Source organism: Apiospora marii (genome assembly GCF_038362585.1).
Source record: "Apiospora marii strain CBS 49790 chromosome Unknown utg000011l_segment0_segment0, whole genome shotgun sequence".
Taxonomy (NCBI): Eukaryota; Fungi; Ascomycota; class Sordariomycetes; order Amphisphaeriales; family Apiosporaceae; genus Apiospora; species Apiospora marii.
This window is the reverse complement of record NW_027117382.1, coordinates 3,409,425-3,426,675: the sequence shown is the minus strand read 5'-3', so window position 1 is coordinate 3,426,675 and position 17,251 is coordinate 3,409,425. Positions and strand designations below refer to the sequence as shown.

General features: G+C 53.8%; 7 protein-coding genes across 7 annotated transcripts; 3 read left to right on the top strand and 4 right to left on the bottom strand.

Annotated features, from left to right (window-relative positions):
* Positions 1–236: 236 nt before the first annotated feature.
* Positions 237–1,178, bottom strand: PG985_014190 (uncharacterized protein; the record flags this gene model as incomplete). Its single annotated transcript, XM_066833956.1, has 1 exon — positions 237–1,178. The coding sequence occupies one exon, from the start codon at positions 1,176–1,178 to the stop codon at positions 237–239; it is 942 nt and encodes a 313-aa protein (XP_066678696.1).
* A 722-nt stretch (positions 1,179–1,900) lies between these two features.
* PG985_014189 (uncharacterized protein) lies at positions 1,901–4,440 on the bottom strand (the record flags this gene model as incomplete). The annotated part of the gene is made up of 9 exons (XM_066833955.1): positions 1,901–2,173; positions 2,224–2,605; positions 2,661–2,767; positions 2,824–2,923; positions 2,996–3,375; positions 3,464–3,505; positions 3,564–3,740; positions 3,802–4,253; positions 4,320–4,440. 9 exons carry the CDS (start codon positions 4,438–4,440, stop codon positions 1,901–1,903), a joined length of 2,034 nt encoding a protein of 677 aa, XP_066678695.1.
* Positions 4,441–5,268: 828 nt separating this feature from the next.
* On the top strand, positions 5,269–6,887 carry PG985_014188 (uncharacterized protein; the record flags this gene model as incomplete). The annotated part of the gene is made up of 2 exons (XM_066833954.1): positions 5,269–6,304; positions 6,385–6,887. 2 exons carry the CDS (start codon positions 5,269–5,271, stop codon positions 6,885–6,887), a joined length of 1,539 nt encoding a protein of 512 aa, XP_066678694.1.
* Positions 6,888–7,475: 588 nt separating this feature from the next.
* Positions 7,476–9,537, top strand: PG985_014187 (uncharacterized protein; the record flags this gene model as incomplete). The annotated part of the gene is made up of 3 exons (XM_066833953.1): positions 7,476–7,678; positions 7,736–8,183; positions 8,263–9,537. The coding sequence occupies 3 exons, from the start codon at positions 7,476–7,478 to the stop codon at positions 9,535–9,537; spliced, it is 1,926 nt and encodes a 641-aa protein (XP_066678693.1).
* Positions 9,538–9,755: 218 nt separating this feature from the next.
* PG985_014186 (uncharacterized protein) lies at positions 9,756–11,840 on the bottom strand (the record flags this gene model as incomplete). The annotated part of the gene is made up of 1 exon (XM_066833952.1): positions 9,756–11,840. One exon carries the CDS (start codon positions 11,838–11,840, stop codon positions 9,756–9,758), a length of 2,085 nt encoding a protein of 694 aa, XP_066678692.1.
* A 1,094-nt stretch (positions 11,841–12,934) lies between these two features.
* On the bottom strand, positions 12,935–13,831 carry PG985_014185 (uncharacterized protein; the record flags this gene model as incomplete). Its single annotated transcript, XM_066833951.1, has 1 exon — positions 12,935–13,831. The coding sequence occupies one exon, from the start codon at positions 13,829–13,831 to the stop codon at positions 12,935–12,937; it is 897 nt and encodes a 298-aa protein (XP_066678691.1).
* Positions 13,832–14,958: 1,127 nt separating this feature from the next.
* Positions 14,959–16,559, top strand: PG985_014184 (uncharacterized protein; the record flags this gene model as incomplete). Its single annotated transcript, XM_066833950.1, has 3 exons — positions 14,959–15,801; positions 15,875–16,148; positions 16,207–16,559. The coding sequence occupies 3 exons, from the start codon at positions 14,959–14,961 to the stop codon at positions 16,557–16,559; spliced, it is 1,470 nt and encodes a 489-aa protein (XP_066678690.1).
* Between the last annotated feature and the right edge of the window lie 692 nt (positions 16,560–17,251).

Sequence of the window (17,251 nt, the reverse complement as noted above, 5' to 3'; positions counted from 1 at the left end):
AGCAGACTTTCTACGGCAAACGAAGATCGAGGATACTGAAGTTCTACGGCTTGTCATAATACGGATAATACACACAATGCCCAGCTTTTAACCAAGACTTCTAGCCTCATTTATCGAAAGCCTTCAATGACATCTTGTTGACCCCGTCTGGCTTGCACCCCCATTAGGCAAGGCCGTATGCGTATAAGTACGGTCGCTCGAGTGTAGGTAAGCGTCTTTCTTCTAGACCACCGTTATTAGCGACGCCCGAACGCCTCCAATACCGAGACGATGTTGTTGAGATACTGTCTCTCGGCGGGGCTCCATCCATGTGCCGCAGTCGTCCACTCAGCCACCACCCGGTAGATCTCGTCCAGCGCGGCCGCGCTCCGATCGCGCAATTCAAGCACAATCGCAGGGTCTTGCGATCGGCTCTGCCCGAAGATCTCGAGCTCGAAGCCGTAGCGCTTCCGCACGAGCTCGTGTAGGGCCTCGATGTCGGCGACGGAGACGGCGCGAGGGGTAGAGGGTGCAATGGTGTCACCGACATTGGCACTCCCACCCAAGGTTTCGCCGTCGCCATTTCCGCCACGATCGTCCAGCATTTCGAGCTCCGAAACAATTCTCTCGTAGTACTTGGACAGCAGCTCTTCTTTGAAGTCCTGAGCACTCGGGTATGTTATCTCTGGGTTGATTCTCTCTCTGCCACCACTCTCTACCTCGGCCAAGGTGCCGCGTCTCCCTCTGCTGATCCGACTTTGGTCGTGCCTGCCACCCTCGCCGTCATCTCTAGGCACTGGTTGCATCTCTGTCGAGCGTGCCCTGTGGCGAGACCGACCTGGCTTTTGCGGTCGTCTCCCCGGATCCAGGAATCGCTCGTAAGCACCCCACGCACTCATGCACCATGTCTTCGACAGCCATATAATGCCGGACAGCAGCACCGCAGCCGTGGCCAGGCCGAAGATGAGATCCTCAATTGCCGCGCTCCCGGCCGTAGTGACACCCGCGCCCTCAATGACAAAAGCGCCGTCGGGAAATTGGACAGGTGGATTGCTAGAGGCTAAAGTGCCGTTGATAGCGTATACATTGGCCGGTAACCAACCTAGGGACCACTCAGACGTGCTCTGGTTCATGAGCTCGACCCATAGCGTCTGGTTGGTGGTGTAGATCTTGGACGGATTTGACTCCCACGATTCCATGTTCAACAACACCAGAAGAGGTCCTCGGGTCTGTTTGAACGATATGGGGTCTCTGACTCGTAGGATACCAACCCTGCAATACAGGTCTCGGCTGACAGATGTTTGCTACTGATGTGAGTCTTCATCCTCGCTTCTTTTTTCTGTTCCCCACTCTGGCCTCACACAGAAGTCTCTCTTTGAGCCGCATAGGCACTCGAGAGAGCCCATAATGGAGTATTAGGCAGCCCCCGACTTACCACTGTGCTCACCTGTGAGTAGTATGCGTGCGACAGGGCGTTTAAGTTGCAGGAAACTATCGACTAAACCCTGCCAACGTATGGGGGCTACTGCGGCACCTGCGCGACCGAAATGCCAATACTTGATGGTACATTGCTCTTTCGGCCCAATGAGAGCGCTGGGTGTCTTGTTAAATCAGCACGAGTTGGTTCTGGCTGATATCATGCATTGTAGATTGAAGCAGGCTCAGCCAGCCTGACATTTTGCTCAACACACCCCACCCCCCTTTACACCCCTGCCTCAGTCATGGCGGCAAAGGCAAGCGCCAGTATCAAGGACCATTCCACTCCAAACGTTTAATGGCATCCACGGAGATACTGGAGCAATACAGCTATAGTTTCGAATTCTCGGGATAAATTCGTTTGTTTAGCTTGCTACAAAGCCTACTTCAATGAGGCTATATACTAATAGACCAATATTTGCTCTGATCGGCATTCAAATCATTGCTAAGCGAGAGTGGTGGTCGCATCTTGGACTCCGCCTAACTGGAGTAACCATGTTTTCAGAACGTTGTTCCCCCAGGTCAGAATCAGGTGCATAGATTCAAAGTTGATCTTGACCTCTATCTGCATCTCGACGCGGTGGTATTCCTGATGCGGGTCCCCGGGGACCTTCTCGATGCGATAAAGACCTTCCCTCTTGAGATCCTGCAGCTGATTGTCCGTTATCATCCGCTCGTTGTCCAGCTTGCTCAAGTCGAACTTGAGGTACTCCACGTGCTGTCCGACTGGGTGTTTGCGACACGTTAGCAGTTTTCATCTTGCCGGACTTGGGGGCGCGACCTGCCTTTTCGTTCGTGAAACTGCGACTCCATCTGGTGATCAAGCACATCGCGCTTGTCGCGCACTACTACGAGGGTACCCTTTCTGCTGCCGTCCGATGTCATCTTCCGTACAATCGTCTCGCGCCTCACGATTGGTTGGTTGTGCGTAATCAAATCGCCCTTCGCAACGAGCCATCGGACATTCCTGCGCGCGCGGTCGACTAGGTCAAAGCTATCTGTGTATCTCTGCGACTCGGAGTGATCGTAAGTGGCAAAGCGTGTCGCCAGTTGGATACCAACATGCTCCGGGGCTTGTTTCACCTCTGGCGGCACTTGGCAATCGACCCCGCCACCTATGAGAACAGCGCCCTTCGCCACGGCCGACCAGCTAGCGGATTCTGTTAGCATGGTTATATTTGCTTATAATCGGGTGAAGATGCTACCTGTCTTGTCCGCATTTCATGGACATTCTATTGTATGATCGAGCGCGGTCGGCCACTTTCTTTTGCAGATAGGGGCTGCGAGAAAATCCGCCCGAGAGGAAGATAGCCTGAAACGGATAAGTAACATCATCACAGCATGTAAAGGGGATATGTCATCGACTACCTTTGGCCGGAGACCCCTTGCGCGAATCTGTGCAACTTGGCCGTCTATCAGATCAAGGGTTGCGTCCACGGAGTCGGCGAATAACTCCTTTATATCGGATCTGCATACAATGTGAGCCACTCATCCTACCAGTACTACACATTCCACATCGGTGGGCCCTTGAGAGACTTACGAGCAGATGAGCAGTTGTCCATTTACCACGCCCTTTTGGTGATTGTCTCGCATCCCCACGCCCTCGGGCAGAATCAGGGCGTTGGGAACTTCGTCTTGTGCCTGATCAGCTCCTGTGAAGGTATGCTTAATCGCCAAGAAGCGTTGTAGCATGAACTTCTCTCCCTTGCTCGGGGTGCCATGCGAGTAAGTGGAGTCTTGTCGCGGGCTACCGCCGTGGTGCATCAGAAGTGAGTAATCCGCGTCTCCAAGTCGTTCGTGGAGAAACTCGGCGAGAAAGGCCCTATCGATCATCGAGGCGCCGCATGCTGCACCTGTGACATCCGTCACCTTGGTGACACCGAACGGGGTGACGGAGTCGACGTGATAAGACACCAAGTCCTGGAAGACGGATGGTCAATACAAGGAGGCGGCCAAGGTAATGATTGAAGGGAAGGGAAGTGTAGGTAAAAGATCAAGGACGACGCACCACAGTGCCTCCGCCGGCATCGACGACGATGAAACAATCCCCCTATCGGTATGTGGTCAGCTGTTGCTCCATACCCGTGATGATACAGACTAGAGACTACCTTGCGCAGGTTTCGCACGTTTTCGCCTTGGGTCTCCTTCATAGTATATTGCGCGCATGCCTCTGGCTCCGTGGTGAGGTACGTGTGTCGTAGCTCTGCGCCATCATGCAGGAACACTTTGGAGAAGGCCGTACTGACGGCCTTGAAGGTGGTATTCTTGGCCCGGTCGTCCCAATCCTACCGGACTACATCAGTGTCGGGCCACATGACCTGATGACGAAGTGTGGGGAGTACAGACCGCCGGGTGAGTGATGACCAGATCAATTGGGAATCGTGTCCAGTGCCGTTGCCCTCTGCGATTATCAATGTCTGTCCTGATGCAATCGAACACCTCCTCAAGATAAGCTGCCACGACGTCGCCTGGGGTTACGACAAGGTGGGCCGACTCGACGATGGATCTAACGGCCTTTGAATTGCCCCCTGGGGACGGAGCAGTGATGTGTAGCTCGCTGATGGCATCGCTCAGCATGCGAAGCGCATCGGTCCGTGTAGGAACGGGTAGATTGAGCTTGGTGTATCGTAGTACCTTGGCGTCACTGTCGATGTTGTAGCCCCAGTTCGTGCCGTTCCTGCAGGCCGAGTACGTATACTCCGAGGGCACCTTTTTGTCGACAGCGAAGGGCCAGTTCTCTACTACGTTGATGTCGCCGAGAGTGAGGGGGCGGTCCGTCGTCAAGGCCCAGGCGGCTCCTGTTGCATGTCCTGTGTCAGAGGAATGACGTCGCGGGAGAGAGGGCTAGCCAGAGAATTACGTACCGGTATAAGTCGTGCCGTAGTCAATTGCAATGATGAAGTGTAAGTCTGGCTCGTCGGATCGCGAGTTGCCTCCTCGCTCCGCATTGGACTCGGCCAATAATGTACTGCCTCGAGTCGACATGACCGTTTACCGCTTGGCTGCTTCATGCACTACGAAGAAGGAGGATATATCCGAATCAAGCAAGCAACTGATATGAGGTTGGGCCGCGATGTCGAGGATTTACAAGATAACCTTCAGGATTCCGTGATGTCTAGGCGTTTTGGACTTAATCTTGATCCCCTCTCGGTACATAATAGAGAAATCGAAGGTAGGGCTGGGTGAGGGCGTGCGTGTAGCGAAGTCGTATTGGAGGCGGAGGCGGAGCCGAGAGCCTGCATCAGGCTGTGGAACGCCACCACCGCCCGAGAAGCCCAACCTTGGATGAGCAGATGAGTCTCGGTAAATCAGCTTTGCATTAAACCATGCGCATGTTATGGCTTTTCGACTTTCAGGGCGGCTCAAGTTCTAAGTGATACCAACATCAGTTTTACCGCGTGCTTCTACACGGCAGTTAATCGGCGATATCTACAGAGCATTTAACTGATGGCGTTCTTGGGCAGCCTATTAAAGCCAAAACGACGAAAGGCACACCCCGGTGGCTTGAACCGCCTGGAAACACAACCCTCGTCGTCACCACCAGAGACGAGCGATACACCCACGAAAGGCCAAGTCCTACACGGTGACTCCTCGCCGAGACGAAGACCTAGACGCAGTCAGAGAAAGCTTCAGTCACGATCCACCACAGACCCCTTGCAGTCTGGTGCAGATCAGAATGCCCAAGATGAAGGAGCGGCTTCTACCCCTTCTGGGGACTTTGAGGGCTCACAATACAGACATATGACTCTGGATCAACCAGCCACCCGGGCGCATGAACTTGAGAGCCCGTTGTCGCCTGGGGCCTTTGGGGCTATGCGCGATCAAAACAGAATCGACACAACTTACCCACCACGGACTCCAGACCTTGATTTGCAATCGCTGCAGTACTATGACGAAAGTCAACCGGTGCATGCCGATACGCACTCCACTGGGCTCAGGAGAGATGACCGGGAAGGCAGCTCGTGGGATCAGCAGGAACGGTTTCTTATTGAGGCGAATTCCAGGGCTTGGATATCATTACAAGAGTTCTACCAGACCCGCACCCAAGACTTGCGACAGAGCCTTGCCCGGCTTGAGAGGACAAATCTGGAGTTGATCCAGCAAATGACTCAAGTGAACAGAAATGCAGAGGACTGTCGCCAAAGCAGACGGAACCTAGAGGACGACAATACCGCACTACGAAGCACGAATACTTCTCTCGAGAATGACGTGAGCGGTTTACAAACGACCAATAATGAATTGGTCGTGCAATTTCAAGAGCTAGTAGCCGCGCATGACCAAGAAAAGCGTCAATGGCAGGCGAGGGAGAAACGGTGGCAGGTCGAATGGAAGGCCTTGATCTCGCAGCATGATCGAGACAAAAAGGAACTCTCTGATAGGCACCAGTCCGAAAAAAGCGCCATCGAGTCCCAGCACGAGCAAGAGAAGAGGGACATGAGGACGGACCACGAAGCCAAAACAAAGTCTCTGCGGTCTGAAAACGCCGCCAACAAGCTGCAACTTGCCTCCTACAACAGCGGGAGCTCGTACGTCGCCATAGCGGACCCAGAATTCCGCGCCCTGTTTCTGGACATCGTCCAGCGCGTGGGCAATCTCTCCACTCTCGTCCCGGCGCCCGAGGACCTTGAAAGTACAGCTTTGCGGCGTGCAGACCCCGAGCGTTACCTCGCTCGTCACGCGGACCGACTCAATCGTGCCTGGCCAAAGTTCATGCGCAGCACGTGCTGGGGCATTTTAATGGATGGCTTCTTCGCTCTACCGCTTGGATTCGGAGCTCTAGGGATGAATGGTGAGGGTCATGAAAGACTGGGACAATTGAGGCGGCTCTTGATCACCAAGAGTAATGAAGGTAAGTGTCTGATTTTGATGCATGATAATAAAGCTCATTGCCCCGAGGGCTCAGAAACTGACTCTGAGTGATATTTATAGATCCGTCTCTTGGGCCGGATGTCTTCACGAGCGACAAGAACATCAACATCTGGCGCGCTACGCTTTTCGAGGCTATACTTGGTGAAGCGACTAGATACTCCCACTCAGCATCGTCGGACCGTGACTTTGGTGCTCTTTTCCACGCCAACGTCTCTTCGGTTTCTAGGACTTTGAAGTCTGCTCTTGAAGACCTCACTGCGTCCTCGCTCGATCCCCGGATCCCCAGTCTCTTCCACTCGATATCCCGTGATCTTGGAGTGCTGGCACTGAAGATGGGCGCCCAGCGGGCTCATGTGTTCCTGGAAGGTATTCGCCATGGGGCTTGGATAGAGTCTGATGAGAAATTTGCGGACGAAGGTAATAGTGGCTATGCGGGATCTATGACGCAAGTGGATGTCATGACTTCACCTTGTGTGCGAAGGATAGGGGATGGGAGGGAGGACAGCAGGGCGCAGAGCATTATTGCCAAGGGTAGCATTGTGGGATTGATGGTTGAGAGCTGAACTGTAATTATTCCGCAGAACAGCGCGTGACAACGACTGGTCCCCTTTCCGGCCCGTAACATGTCGTGGCCCAGTAGACAGAGCCTGATGACTTTGGTAGGCTCTCTTTGGCAGCAATTATCCAACGCCACCCTCAGGTCATACATACAAGGGAGAAACACAGCAATTTTTGGGGCTATTGATAGCTTTGCGCTGCCATGCTGGCGAACGAGGAATAGTCACATGAGTAATTAATGCCACATGAGCATCCTGTACTGTGATAGGTCGGGGCACGAGAACTGGTTTTTACACTTTGGTCGATACGAGGTGGGTGGGTGGGTAGGCTTGCATATTGAAGGAATATTGCATCAAGTACCGTGACATAGGTACTTTGAAGTACCTCAGCATGGCTTACGCACGCAGTTTGTGGCAAAGCACGATTCGAGGCTGGCTGGATGGAAGAGGGCCTCCCACGCAATTCTCAAGCTCATAGAACAGAAATCTACGCAAAGACTTTTGCAGGCACTAAAGCTGTGAATTTGAAAGACAGTGTTGATCTTTTGTTCTGAAGCTCCTGGACCGGCCCCTTTCCCAGGTAAAGCAGCCAAAATGGAGGGCACGACGCTTTCCGGGCTCCCGAAACAACCGTTGCCTGCAATGAGAAATGCCACAGCAGCTGGCCCTTCGTTCATTACCATATGGATGGTGGGATGCTTGGCTTTTTTCCTCATCCTTCACCAACCGTTGAGCAGAAAGAAACTGGTTTCGCCCGGGTTCAGATACATCTGGGTCGCATCCCTCTTGCTGACTGTGTAGGTCTGCTCTCCAATATGTTGACACAAACAGCCAGCCTAACCTACATCTCTAAGCTCCTATTTCCTTACTACAGTGGACCGTTGGCTTCATTACATGCGAAATCCAGTGTCCTTTAGCTATGTCCTCATATATCCTTTTATCGACATTTTCAGCGTCTCTTCGAGCGTCCTGCTTCTCTGGGGCACGTTCCAGATCACATGGGTGGAACTGGTAAACCGAGTCGACCTGAAGAAGCAGGGGAAATGGTGGCGGGTTGCCGCGCAGTGTGCCATATTCATTGTGTCCTTAGTTTCCATGTACTATCTGACCTTGTTCTTCGCCCTTGCGATAGTATGGGTCAGATTTGTCAGTCTCAATACCATCGCCGACATCGCAACAAAGCGCACCCACTTCGAGATCGCCAAGGGTTCCATGAACTTCGCCTTCTGCGCAATGGTCTTGGGCGCTTCGTCGTTGACATTCTTAGCGAGGGCAAAGCGCAAGGAGGGCAAATATCCAATTGTAAGTGGAATGAACGCCTCAGTCCTGATACAATGGCCACATAAGTTCCGACCGAGCTAACCAAACAACTGTCGAATAGAGTCGCATACTCACCGCTTGGCTCGCTACCCTCTTCCTTTTTCTCCGATCCTTCATCGAGTTGATTCTCATTCTGATGGTCTATGACCCTCGAGTCACGCGTGCGGACCTTGGGCTGACGCGAGACATATACTACGGTCTCCTCACCGTATTATATCTGCTCCTTATCTACTCAATGACGAAAGTGATAAGCAGACCCTATGATCCTAGCAGTCCTCAGGCTCGGCTGATAGAAGGGCTTCTCCGGCGACACGTCCTTGAAAAGCTGGCTTCCGAGACGAATAACGGATTTGACCAGGCTCCACGATTCGACTTGATTCTCGAGCATGTTGGCAAGGATCTTCGCGAGCTGTTCAAGCAGTTTGATTCCCAACCGCACCCCCCAACATCGTCTGAAGAGAAAGAGGGATACGCCAACGACTACATCAGAGAACTAGGGCGCCAGTTCGGAAAGCTCGACCCGAAGGCAATTGCCCGGGAAGTGGAAGCTGTGAACAGCCGAAATCAATCTCGAACAGCCTCTCGAACGACCAACCGGTCCGGACCGAGGTCAAACGAGCGGCTGCGGCGAAGCAAGAGGCCATCTACATCAACCATGGGATCAACCAAATCTGGGGATTCACGACCACCGCTCACCAAACTTCCCGTGGGCTTACAGCCACCAGCCCGCCGCGTTGTCTCGGCCCCAACCATGTCCAGGGATCCAAGTCTGTCAATCTCGCTGCGCAGCGACCTCAACAGCGAGAGTAACATCCACAGCGCCGCCAACGGCGGCCGCCGGTACTTTTCGGAGGGTTCTAACCGCCCGCAGCCTCAACACTACCAAGACGGTGACGGCAGCAGTAATATCCTCCCGAATAATCCGCCTACTTTCCCCACAATTCCCGAAGGACAGGCGATTTACAACCCGGCGGCATCACGCAGCAAACCGCCGGACCGACCACAACCCGCTCTGGGAAGGTCGGACTGGTATGTAGCGGGGAGACACACCATATCCGACACGTCGTCGCTCCCGAGCCACATTGGGAGTCCTGTCAGCAGCGCGGCGACAATGTTCTATCAAGCTGGCAACAACGACGACGAAAGGGCAGGGGTTAGGGGAGGCGCCCCGAGATACTTTGCGGGCCAGAGGGCGTGGGAGACGGATTCGCAAGCGGGGGGGCACGAACAGATAAGAAGAGGCCCGGAGGGCCTGATACGCCCTGCTATTCCCCTGACTCAGCAGGGCCCTCGGGAGTCGTTTGCCGAGAGACGAAGGCGAGAGAGGAGAACGTGAGACTTGCGCAATCATACGTTCACTAAATTAACATGGCGCAACAATTGGACATCATCTATCCAGATCAGGATCTGTAGGTTTGGGTCGTTACACGCACTGCCTCAGAACGTACTTGATAGAACAATCGTAGAGAAACAAAAACTGCCATGTTCCTTCCGCATCCACATTTGCCACACCAGAGTCGTCCAGTGCCATCAACTGACATGGCCCGTCCTGTTTTAGGTCGTCCTTGACGTGTGCATCGAACCATGCGAGGTGCGCAAAGGCTGCGGCGCTCGCGTACTCTGCGACCGGCTGGCCCCCCGCGTCTGCACGTCCCACGCGCGGATCTTCTCCTTCGTGATGCCCAGCCCGCCCTCGGGGTCCAGGTACCTATTGTCCCCGTAGAGCTGGCGTAGGTTCCGAAGCCAAGCCTTGCACTCGTCCCGCGCCAGCGTAGCCGCACACCGCTCCATAAGGCCCGGCGGGAGGGCGCGCATCATGTGCATTAAGAGGGACTTCCAGATCTCATGTACCATGCTGCGGCCGCCGTTGATAACAGAAGAGTTCGCTGCCGCATCACGGGGCCCCAGGAACGATGCAAGGTTGACGCATATGGTGTCACTGTTACTGATGCCGTCCAGCGGCGACCGGCTCGGCGGTAGATGTAGCAGCAGCTCGCTGATGAAGGTGTCGGGTTCATTCATACACTGCTTCAGACAGGATGTGGCGAGCTCGGGTGCTGTGGTGCGCAAGGAACCTAAGACCTGTGCTCGGAGCCGCTCGCGGTCGATGTCCAGTTTCCGTCTGGGGCCCCATAAAGAATCCTCTTCCAGCACTTGGATAGGGGTTGTATGTGGTTGAAGACCCTCCGAAGGAGATGTGGAATTGTGACCCGGCCTTGGGCTGAAGCCGATGCGATCTGCGATTTCATCCATGTACCACAGCTTGGATTCCCCTGTTGCCCTTTCGAACTTCCCAATCAAACTTTGCATTTCGAACTCGGTGGGACTCTGTTGGATCTTGGCCATATACCCGGGACTCCAGTATTCGCACAACCAGACGGACTTCCTGAAGGCCGATACAAATGCACAAATGCGTGTGCCAACTCTTGTGATGCTATGTATGTTGTTGTGTTGGATTTGGTTGCAAAGGTCTATCTGAAGACTTGTAAGAGCCTCACTTATGAAATTCGCGAATTCAATCTTGTCAATGCCGAGCTTTGCTCGCAGTTCCGGGGCTCTTGTCAATACCTCATGAACCGAAACGAACGCCCCCAAGAGTCGAGAAGGCCTTAGCGGTCTCGCGATGTACCGGTGAAACTCGACGAGCTTCCCCGCGGCGTTGTCTCGAGTTCTTTCATCGTGACCGGCAGCCAGGCATAACCGCACTTGAGCAAGACGGTTGGCTTCTAGGGGACCGTGCTGCACGATAAAGTAAATGAAGAGATCCACCGCGAGGTCCCCACTCGATATTGCAAGGTCGAGAAGGTCTAGAGCTTCCTCAAGGACTTGATTCATGTTCGGATCCTGCTTGGCGGTCGCGAAGCACTGACCTGACATATCGGGTCCTTCGAGAGCGAGGAACTGCTTGAGTTGGATCCTTTGCTGCGGCGACTTGAGTCGATCATCCCACAGCTGAATACGTTGCAGGTTTGGATTCCAGGCCTTCCACATCTGGTGTTTCGGGATCATCTGGGGGATAATGTCCAAGCCACTTTGCCGCTCATGTAAAGTTCTTAGAAAACCGACCAGTCGCTGAATTTCAACCCACCTTTGCTCTCCACAGAGCACCTCCAGTTCGTCCTCTAGCCCCGTTCTGTACCTCTGACGTTCCAGTACCGTCTGTATGAGTCTCGCGGGCAAGAATTCCTCGAGAACATCCTCTCCGATAGGGCGCAGCAGGTGCTTGAGCGAAGGGAACCGCCCGTCGAGTATCTTCATGATCCTCAGCAAGCTCACGGCCGCGCAGTAAACCCGCTCGGAGACGATGAGCTTGTGGGCTTCCCGGCACGCCATGAGCGTGCCTAGATAAGCCGAAAGCTTCCGGTCGAAATGCTCATCCCCGCCCGCGCATCGGTAATTCGGCCGTACCGAGACAATCACGTCCTTTGCCTTGTCGTAGCTGAAAGCGTGCACGCAGGCGATGATGCCGACCTGGTGGGCAAACAGCTCGCCTTTCAGCGGGGCCAAGTACTCGAAGAGGAGATCATCACACTTCGCCGACCCAGGCGAAACTTTCTTCCTGAAGAGGGCTTCGTCGGTGGCTGATTTGAGTTTGCGCACGGGGATTTTGTCCGGCCTCCCACGTTGCAGGTCCTGCATCGCGGTCGAGGCCCTGAGCTGTTCAGTCCATCTTGCTCGTTGGGATTTCAGCGAGAACATCTGGTTCGTGATGAAATGATCAAGCTTGAGGGGAGTTTTGTGGCAGTCGACTTACCAAGCAGCTCCTAAGCCAAAAACAAAATCGGAATTGCATGGCCGGCTGAATGCGGATGCCGTCTTCCCAAAGGAGGCGGCTGTAGTGTGTCTTCGAAGATGTGCTAAGCCTGCTACCAAGCCATCCAAGGTGACATGGACTAGTGGAAAAAGGGGACCAGATGTATAGGTACATACTCGGGAGCCTACGAAAGGAGGCTGGCGGGCTACAACTGAGCTCCGACAGCATGGAGAAGTGGGCTGACCGGCTGCAGCTATATTGCAGATGCATGCATGCAGTGTGGGTGGCTGACATGAACCAGCTGACCATTAGCCAGTTGGGTTGTCCCATGGCGGTACGTACTCAACGCCACGGGGCTACGTTGACCCTTCTGCAGGCTTTATACGTAACCGGCGGGAAACAGACGAAGCCTATCCTGATCCAGAAATCCAACAACCTATCTTCTATTGCAATAGGCCCATAGAGGACCACAAATAGCAGGTCACCCAGACTACGAGTGTGCCATTCAAGGACTAAAGCCGGGCTGGCAGAGGGTACGAAAAGAGACGCCCGGTCGGGATAGCCTCAGAGCTCTCAGGAATGTGTCTTTTGACTGCCCCTGTCATGCATGGCAGACGGCCTAGCCATCACAGTGGTGTTTTAGCAGCACTCTCTAGGTTAATCCAAACCAATTTGGCATCATTCAATCGAACATATCAAATTGAGAAAGAAATAGTGGTAAGAGGCCCCTGAATGATTACATCACATGTTGATATCGAATTGATATATACAACTAAACATGACCCAAATGCAACGCCCCATCATGATTTTTTGATTCTCGCTTTCCCCCTATCTCAACCTCTGACGCCTACCACCCAGGGATCTTCTTCACATGCACCCGCCACCCCTCATACACCTTAAACAAAGTCAACGCAAAGTCACTCCCAATCTCCGTTCCCTCATCCGACCCCTGCTGCAGCGGGTCCAAGGGCGCGAGCTTTTAGCGTCCCACGTAGGCCGCCAGCACGCACAGCAGCTGATCGCGCGCATAGCCCTCGCCGATGCAGCGCCGGGGCCCGCCGCCGAACGTGGCGAAGGCGTAGGGGTGGTCCGCGCCGCCGGTCGTCGGGTTGGCGACCCAGCGGTCCGGGTCGAAGACTCGGGCGTCGGGGCCCCAGTGGCGCGGGTCCCGGTTCAGGGCCCAGGGGGAAAACGTCACGGTCGTGCCTTGGGGGATGGCGGTCCCGGCGATGACGGCGGGCTCGGCGCACTGGCGGCAGAGGATGTCGATGCTGGGGGCCGCGATGGGCACCTGGATGGTGGTGACGCCGGCGAAGGGGGCCTGGGGGCCGTCGTCCGGGGCGTAGTCGACGTCGACGTCGGTGTAGCGAGGGATGATGCTGAGCGCGTCAATGGCGGCCTTCCACTGGGCAGGGAACCATTCTCTCAGGTTGGCCGGGCTGAAGGCCGGGTTCAGTGTCTTGCGGACCTGCTTGTGCTCTTCTCCTTCCAGGATGAGCAGGCCGCGGCCCGCTATGAGGTTGGCCAGCGTGTACTGCAGCTTCGGTTTGACGAACTTGTACGCCGACGTGGTGAGGAACTCCTTGGTCGCCTCGGGGCTCGTGATGAAGACCCGCTCGCTGTTGAAGAGCCAGTGGTATCGGATCAGGCCCTCGTTGGGGATGGTGTCGATCCAGTGCTCAATCTCGGGTAGACGGGGCTCGTAGAGGAGCCGCAGCCAAAGCGGCCCTTGAGCGGGCGACGGTAAATTTCGGAAAGGACTGAATAGATGGCGTACGTAGAGATAGTAGATACAGAAGAGGAAAAGGCCTCCCGCCAAAATGGCACATGCCGCTGCCAGGGATCCAGCCCTTGGCAGCATTGAAAGAGCGAACATGTTTGGGAGGTTAAAGAGTGGCGGTGCTATGAGTAGTGAAAGAGTGAAAGGTCAGGATGGAGCGGCTGAAGCAGTTGGTTTGGAGAAGAAACGAGGATATGTCTACAGGGCGAAATACATCACTATATAGGACTCTTGGTGGACACTGATCATGCCTTGGCGTTGCACTTTCCTCACTCAACACCAACGAGCGTGAATGTTACTCCGCTCATGCCTCAGTCTTCATTGTTTATCTCTATATGATTTAATCTTCTGAACGTTGCTATGCTGTATACGAAGAGGGATATTGATTTGATTCTGCGACTGTAGCACCGTGAGCTTGGTTTTAGTGTATGAAGCGCGGTTGGGTTACAGATCCAGGTTCTAGGTTCTAATCGCGGAGACATGTCCGTGGGGAAGGCGAACCGCTGGCCTCAGCTGAGACGAACCGATGGGTCTGATACGGCGACGCACGGGGCAGCCATACGTCACGTAGGGCTGCTGGTTTATGGGGGTGATACGAGCTGGGTAACAAGTTTTCAAATTCGGTACTGGATCTTCTCGAGCTCCCTCAGCTCAGGCATCCCATTTCAACATTCGATGACCATCTTTGCCGTACCAATGACTCGTTCTCCCGTCCCCATTCTCGGGTCGTTCTAGTCAAGTCACCATCAGCAGCACCGAGCGAATCATGGAAACCTGCGGTGCGGAGCCCACGTGTTACTGCCGAGAGCTGCCTGACTAGCGTTCCGTCCGGACTCTGGCAAGCCCCTTCAGAATGGAAGGATCCGTTCTGCAGACCGCCGCAGTGGGAAACGATCCCAGAGGCCTGGCGTCCCGACTCAACCTGCCGATCAGGAGAACGTCATTGCCGTGTCGGATTCCGAGTTAAACTCAAATGCATGCAACAGATCAGGTGTCAACACCGTCGCGTGGCCAACACCGCCATTCAGTCATCGACGATGGCTATAGAATGGAAAACCATGTCGAGAGGAACCATAATACCAAACCAAGACCCGGCAATGCCATCATAATAAAGTCTGGCATACTATCCCCGGCATACCTACATCTCCATATGGAAAGCTCATCCCGTTCGTTTCAAGCTCCGTGGCGTATCTAGCAATCGAGAAGACATGGGAAGCCGGACGATGAAGACTGAATACCAGTCCAGTGAGCTTGGGGTCAGCACCAGAACCAGGCCGAGCATCACCACCAGCACCATCACGGTCGACTGGGACGGACCCGACGACCCGACTCGGCCGCCGAATTGGTCGCTGGTGCGGAAATGGACCATCGTCACCCTCAACTCCCTCGCGACCTTCATGGTCTCCTTCTCGAGCAGCGCCTTCACCGGCTCCCTCGCGCAGGTCGAGGCCGACTTCGGCGTCTCGGCCGACGTCGCGCTCCTGGGCATCAGCCTATACGTCATGGGCTTCGCCTTCGGGCCCATGGTGTGGGGCCCGGCCTCGGAGCTGTACGGCAAGCAGCGGCCGCTGTGGTCCGGCTACGCGGCCTTCTGCCTCTTCCAGGTCCTCTCGGCCCTGGCGTGGTCCGCGCCGGCGTTGCTCGTGTCCCGCGTCCTCGAGGCCGTGGCCGGGTCCGCCACGTTCGCCATCATGACCGGCATGTTCGTCGACTTCCTCAAGGACCCCACCTCGCGCGGCATCGCCGCCGCCATGTTCAGCATGTCCGTCTTTTGCGGGCCCGCCGCGGGGCCCATCGCGGGCACCGTGGTGACGGACCGTCTTGGCTGGCGCTGGTCCGCCTGGATCACCCTCATCTTCTCGGTCGCGTTCGGGGCCGCCGCCTTCCTGGTCACGCCCGAAACGTCCGAGGCCGTCATTCTCGAACGCCGGGCCCAGCGGCTCCGCAAGAAGACCGGGGCTGATGTCGTTGTCTGCGAAAGTGAGCAAGGGGAGAAGCCCAGCATGGCGGCGTTTGTTGAGAAGTATCTGACGAAACCGGTCCGAATGTTCGCATTTGAGCCCATTGTAAGTGATATACCTCTCCAATTACCGCGCATCCCTGGCCTGACGGCGTGTAATGAGCTGACAAGATGACAAGTTTTCCATCATGACTGTGTATATGAGCTTCGTTTACGGCATCATCTATCTGACCTTCGAACTCTATCCCCAAGCTTTCGTCGTCGTTCGGGGTTGGTCGGCTTTCGACGCTAGCATGTCCTTCTTTGGCATCTTGGGCGGCGCGGCCGTCGCCTGTATTGTCCTGGGAGCCCATAGCATTTACCACGTCGGGCCTCGCTTTGCCGAGACGAACCAACACGTGCCGGAAAGGCGGTTGCCCCCTATGATACTGGGCTCCATCCTTTTGCCCGCAGGTGAGTTTTCAAAGCATACATAGACACTCCCGACCAGAGCACGCTGACCCCACATAAGGCATCTTTTGGTTCTCGTGGACTTCCTTCCCTGAAGTGCCGGCCCTCGCCCAGATCTTTTCCGGCGTGCTCATCGGCAGCGGCTCGATCTTGAGCTTCATGTCGGGCATCCTCTACCTGACAGAAGTCTATCTCGCGCATGCCAACAGCGCGCTGGCCGTCAACAACTTCATCCGGTCTATATTTGCAGCATCGTTCCCCTACGTCGGCAAGCTGCTGATTATCCGCTTGGGTATCACTGTGGGTGGCTCTATACTTGGGGGTATATGTGTCGTGTTGATGCCGTTTCCGGTCATTCTGTGGAAGTATGGCAAGATCGTTCGTAGCTGGTCCAGGTTTGCGTTTCAGAAATAGAATGCAAGGCCTGATTTACCAAAAATTGACCCCTACATCACTGCCTAACACCCGAGGGATACAAGTAATCACTTCATTCCACGAAGTATGCACAGTCAGTGTTTTATTAACCCAGAGGGGGGTTTGTGATTGACCGCATTCCGGCCAACCAGTCAGCCTAATTTACAATCTAAATGGTTTCAGATGGACATCACTAGGGGGATTGGAATAACAGTGAAAGAAAACAAGTTGTATTTGATCCCAATCAGTGTTGTTAATCAACCAACCATTTCAACCTTATATTCAACCAACCAACTAACACCGCCATATTAATTAACTAATATCGATTTACTGGAAAGTATTATAAACTAATTAAAAGACCTAATTAGTTAATAATTAATTAATATAGTTAATATAATTAGAATTAAGTTTAAATATTATCGATTCTTAATATATTTTAAAACCTTTAATTAATAATCTTATAATATTTTTTTAATATTTTAATTAAAATATATAAAGGTCGAGGAATTAATTATAAACTCTATAAATTAACCTTAATAAATTAAAAAATAGTCTTAATATTAATATTATTTTTAATATTATTTTAAATAGTAAATAATATATTTAATTTATATGTTTTTTAATAACCTTATTAATTACTTATTTTTTTAAATTTATTATTATTATAACGCCGCCGCGATACCTACTTATTA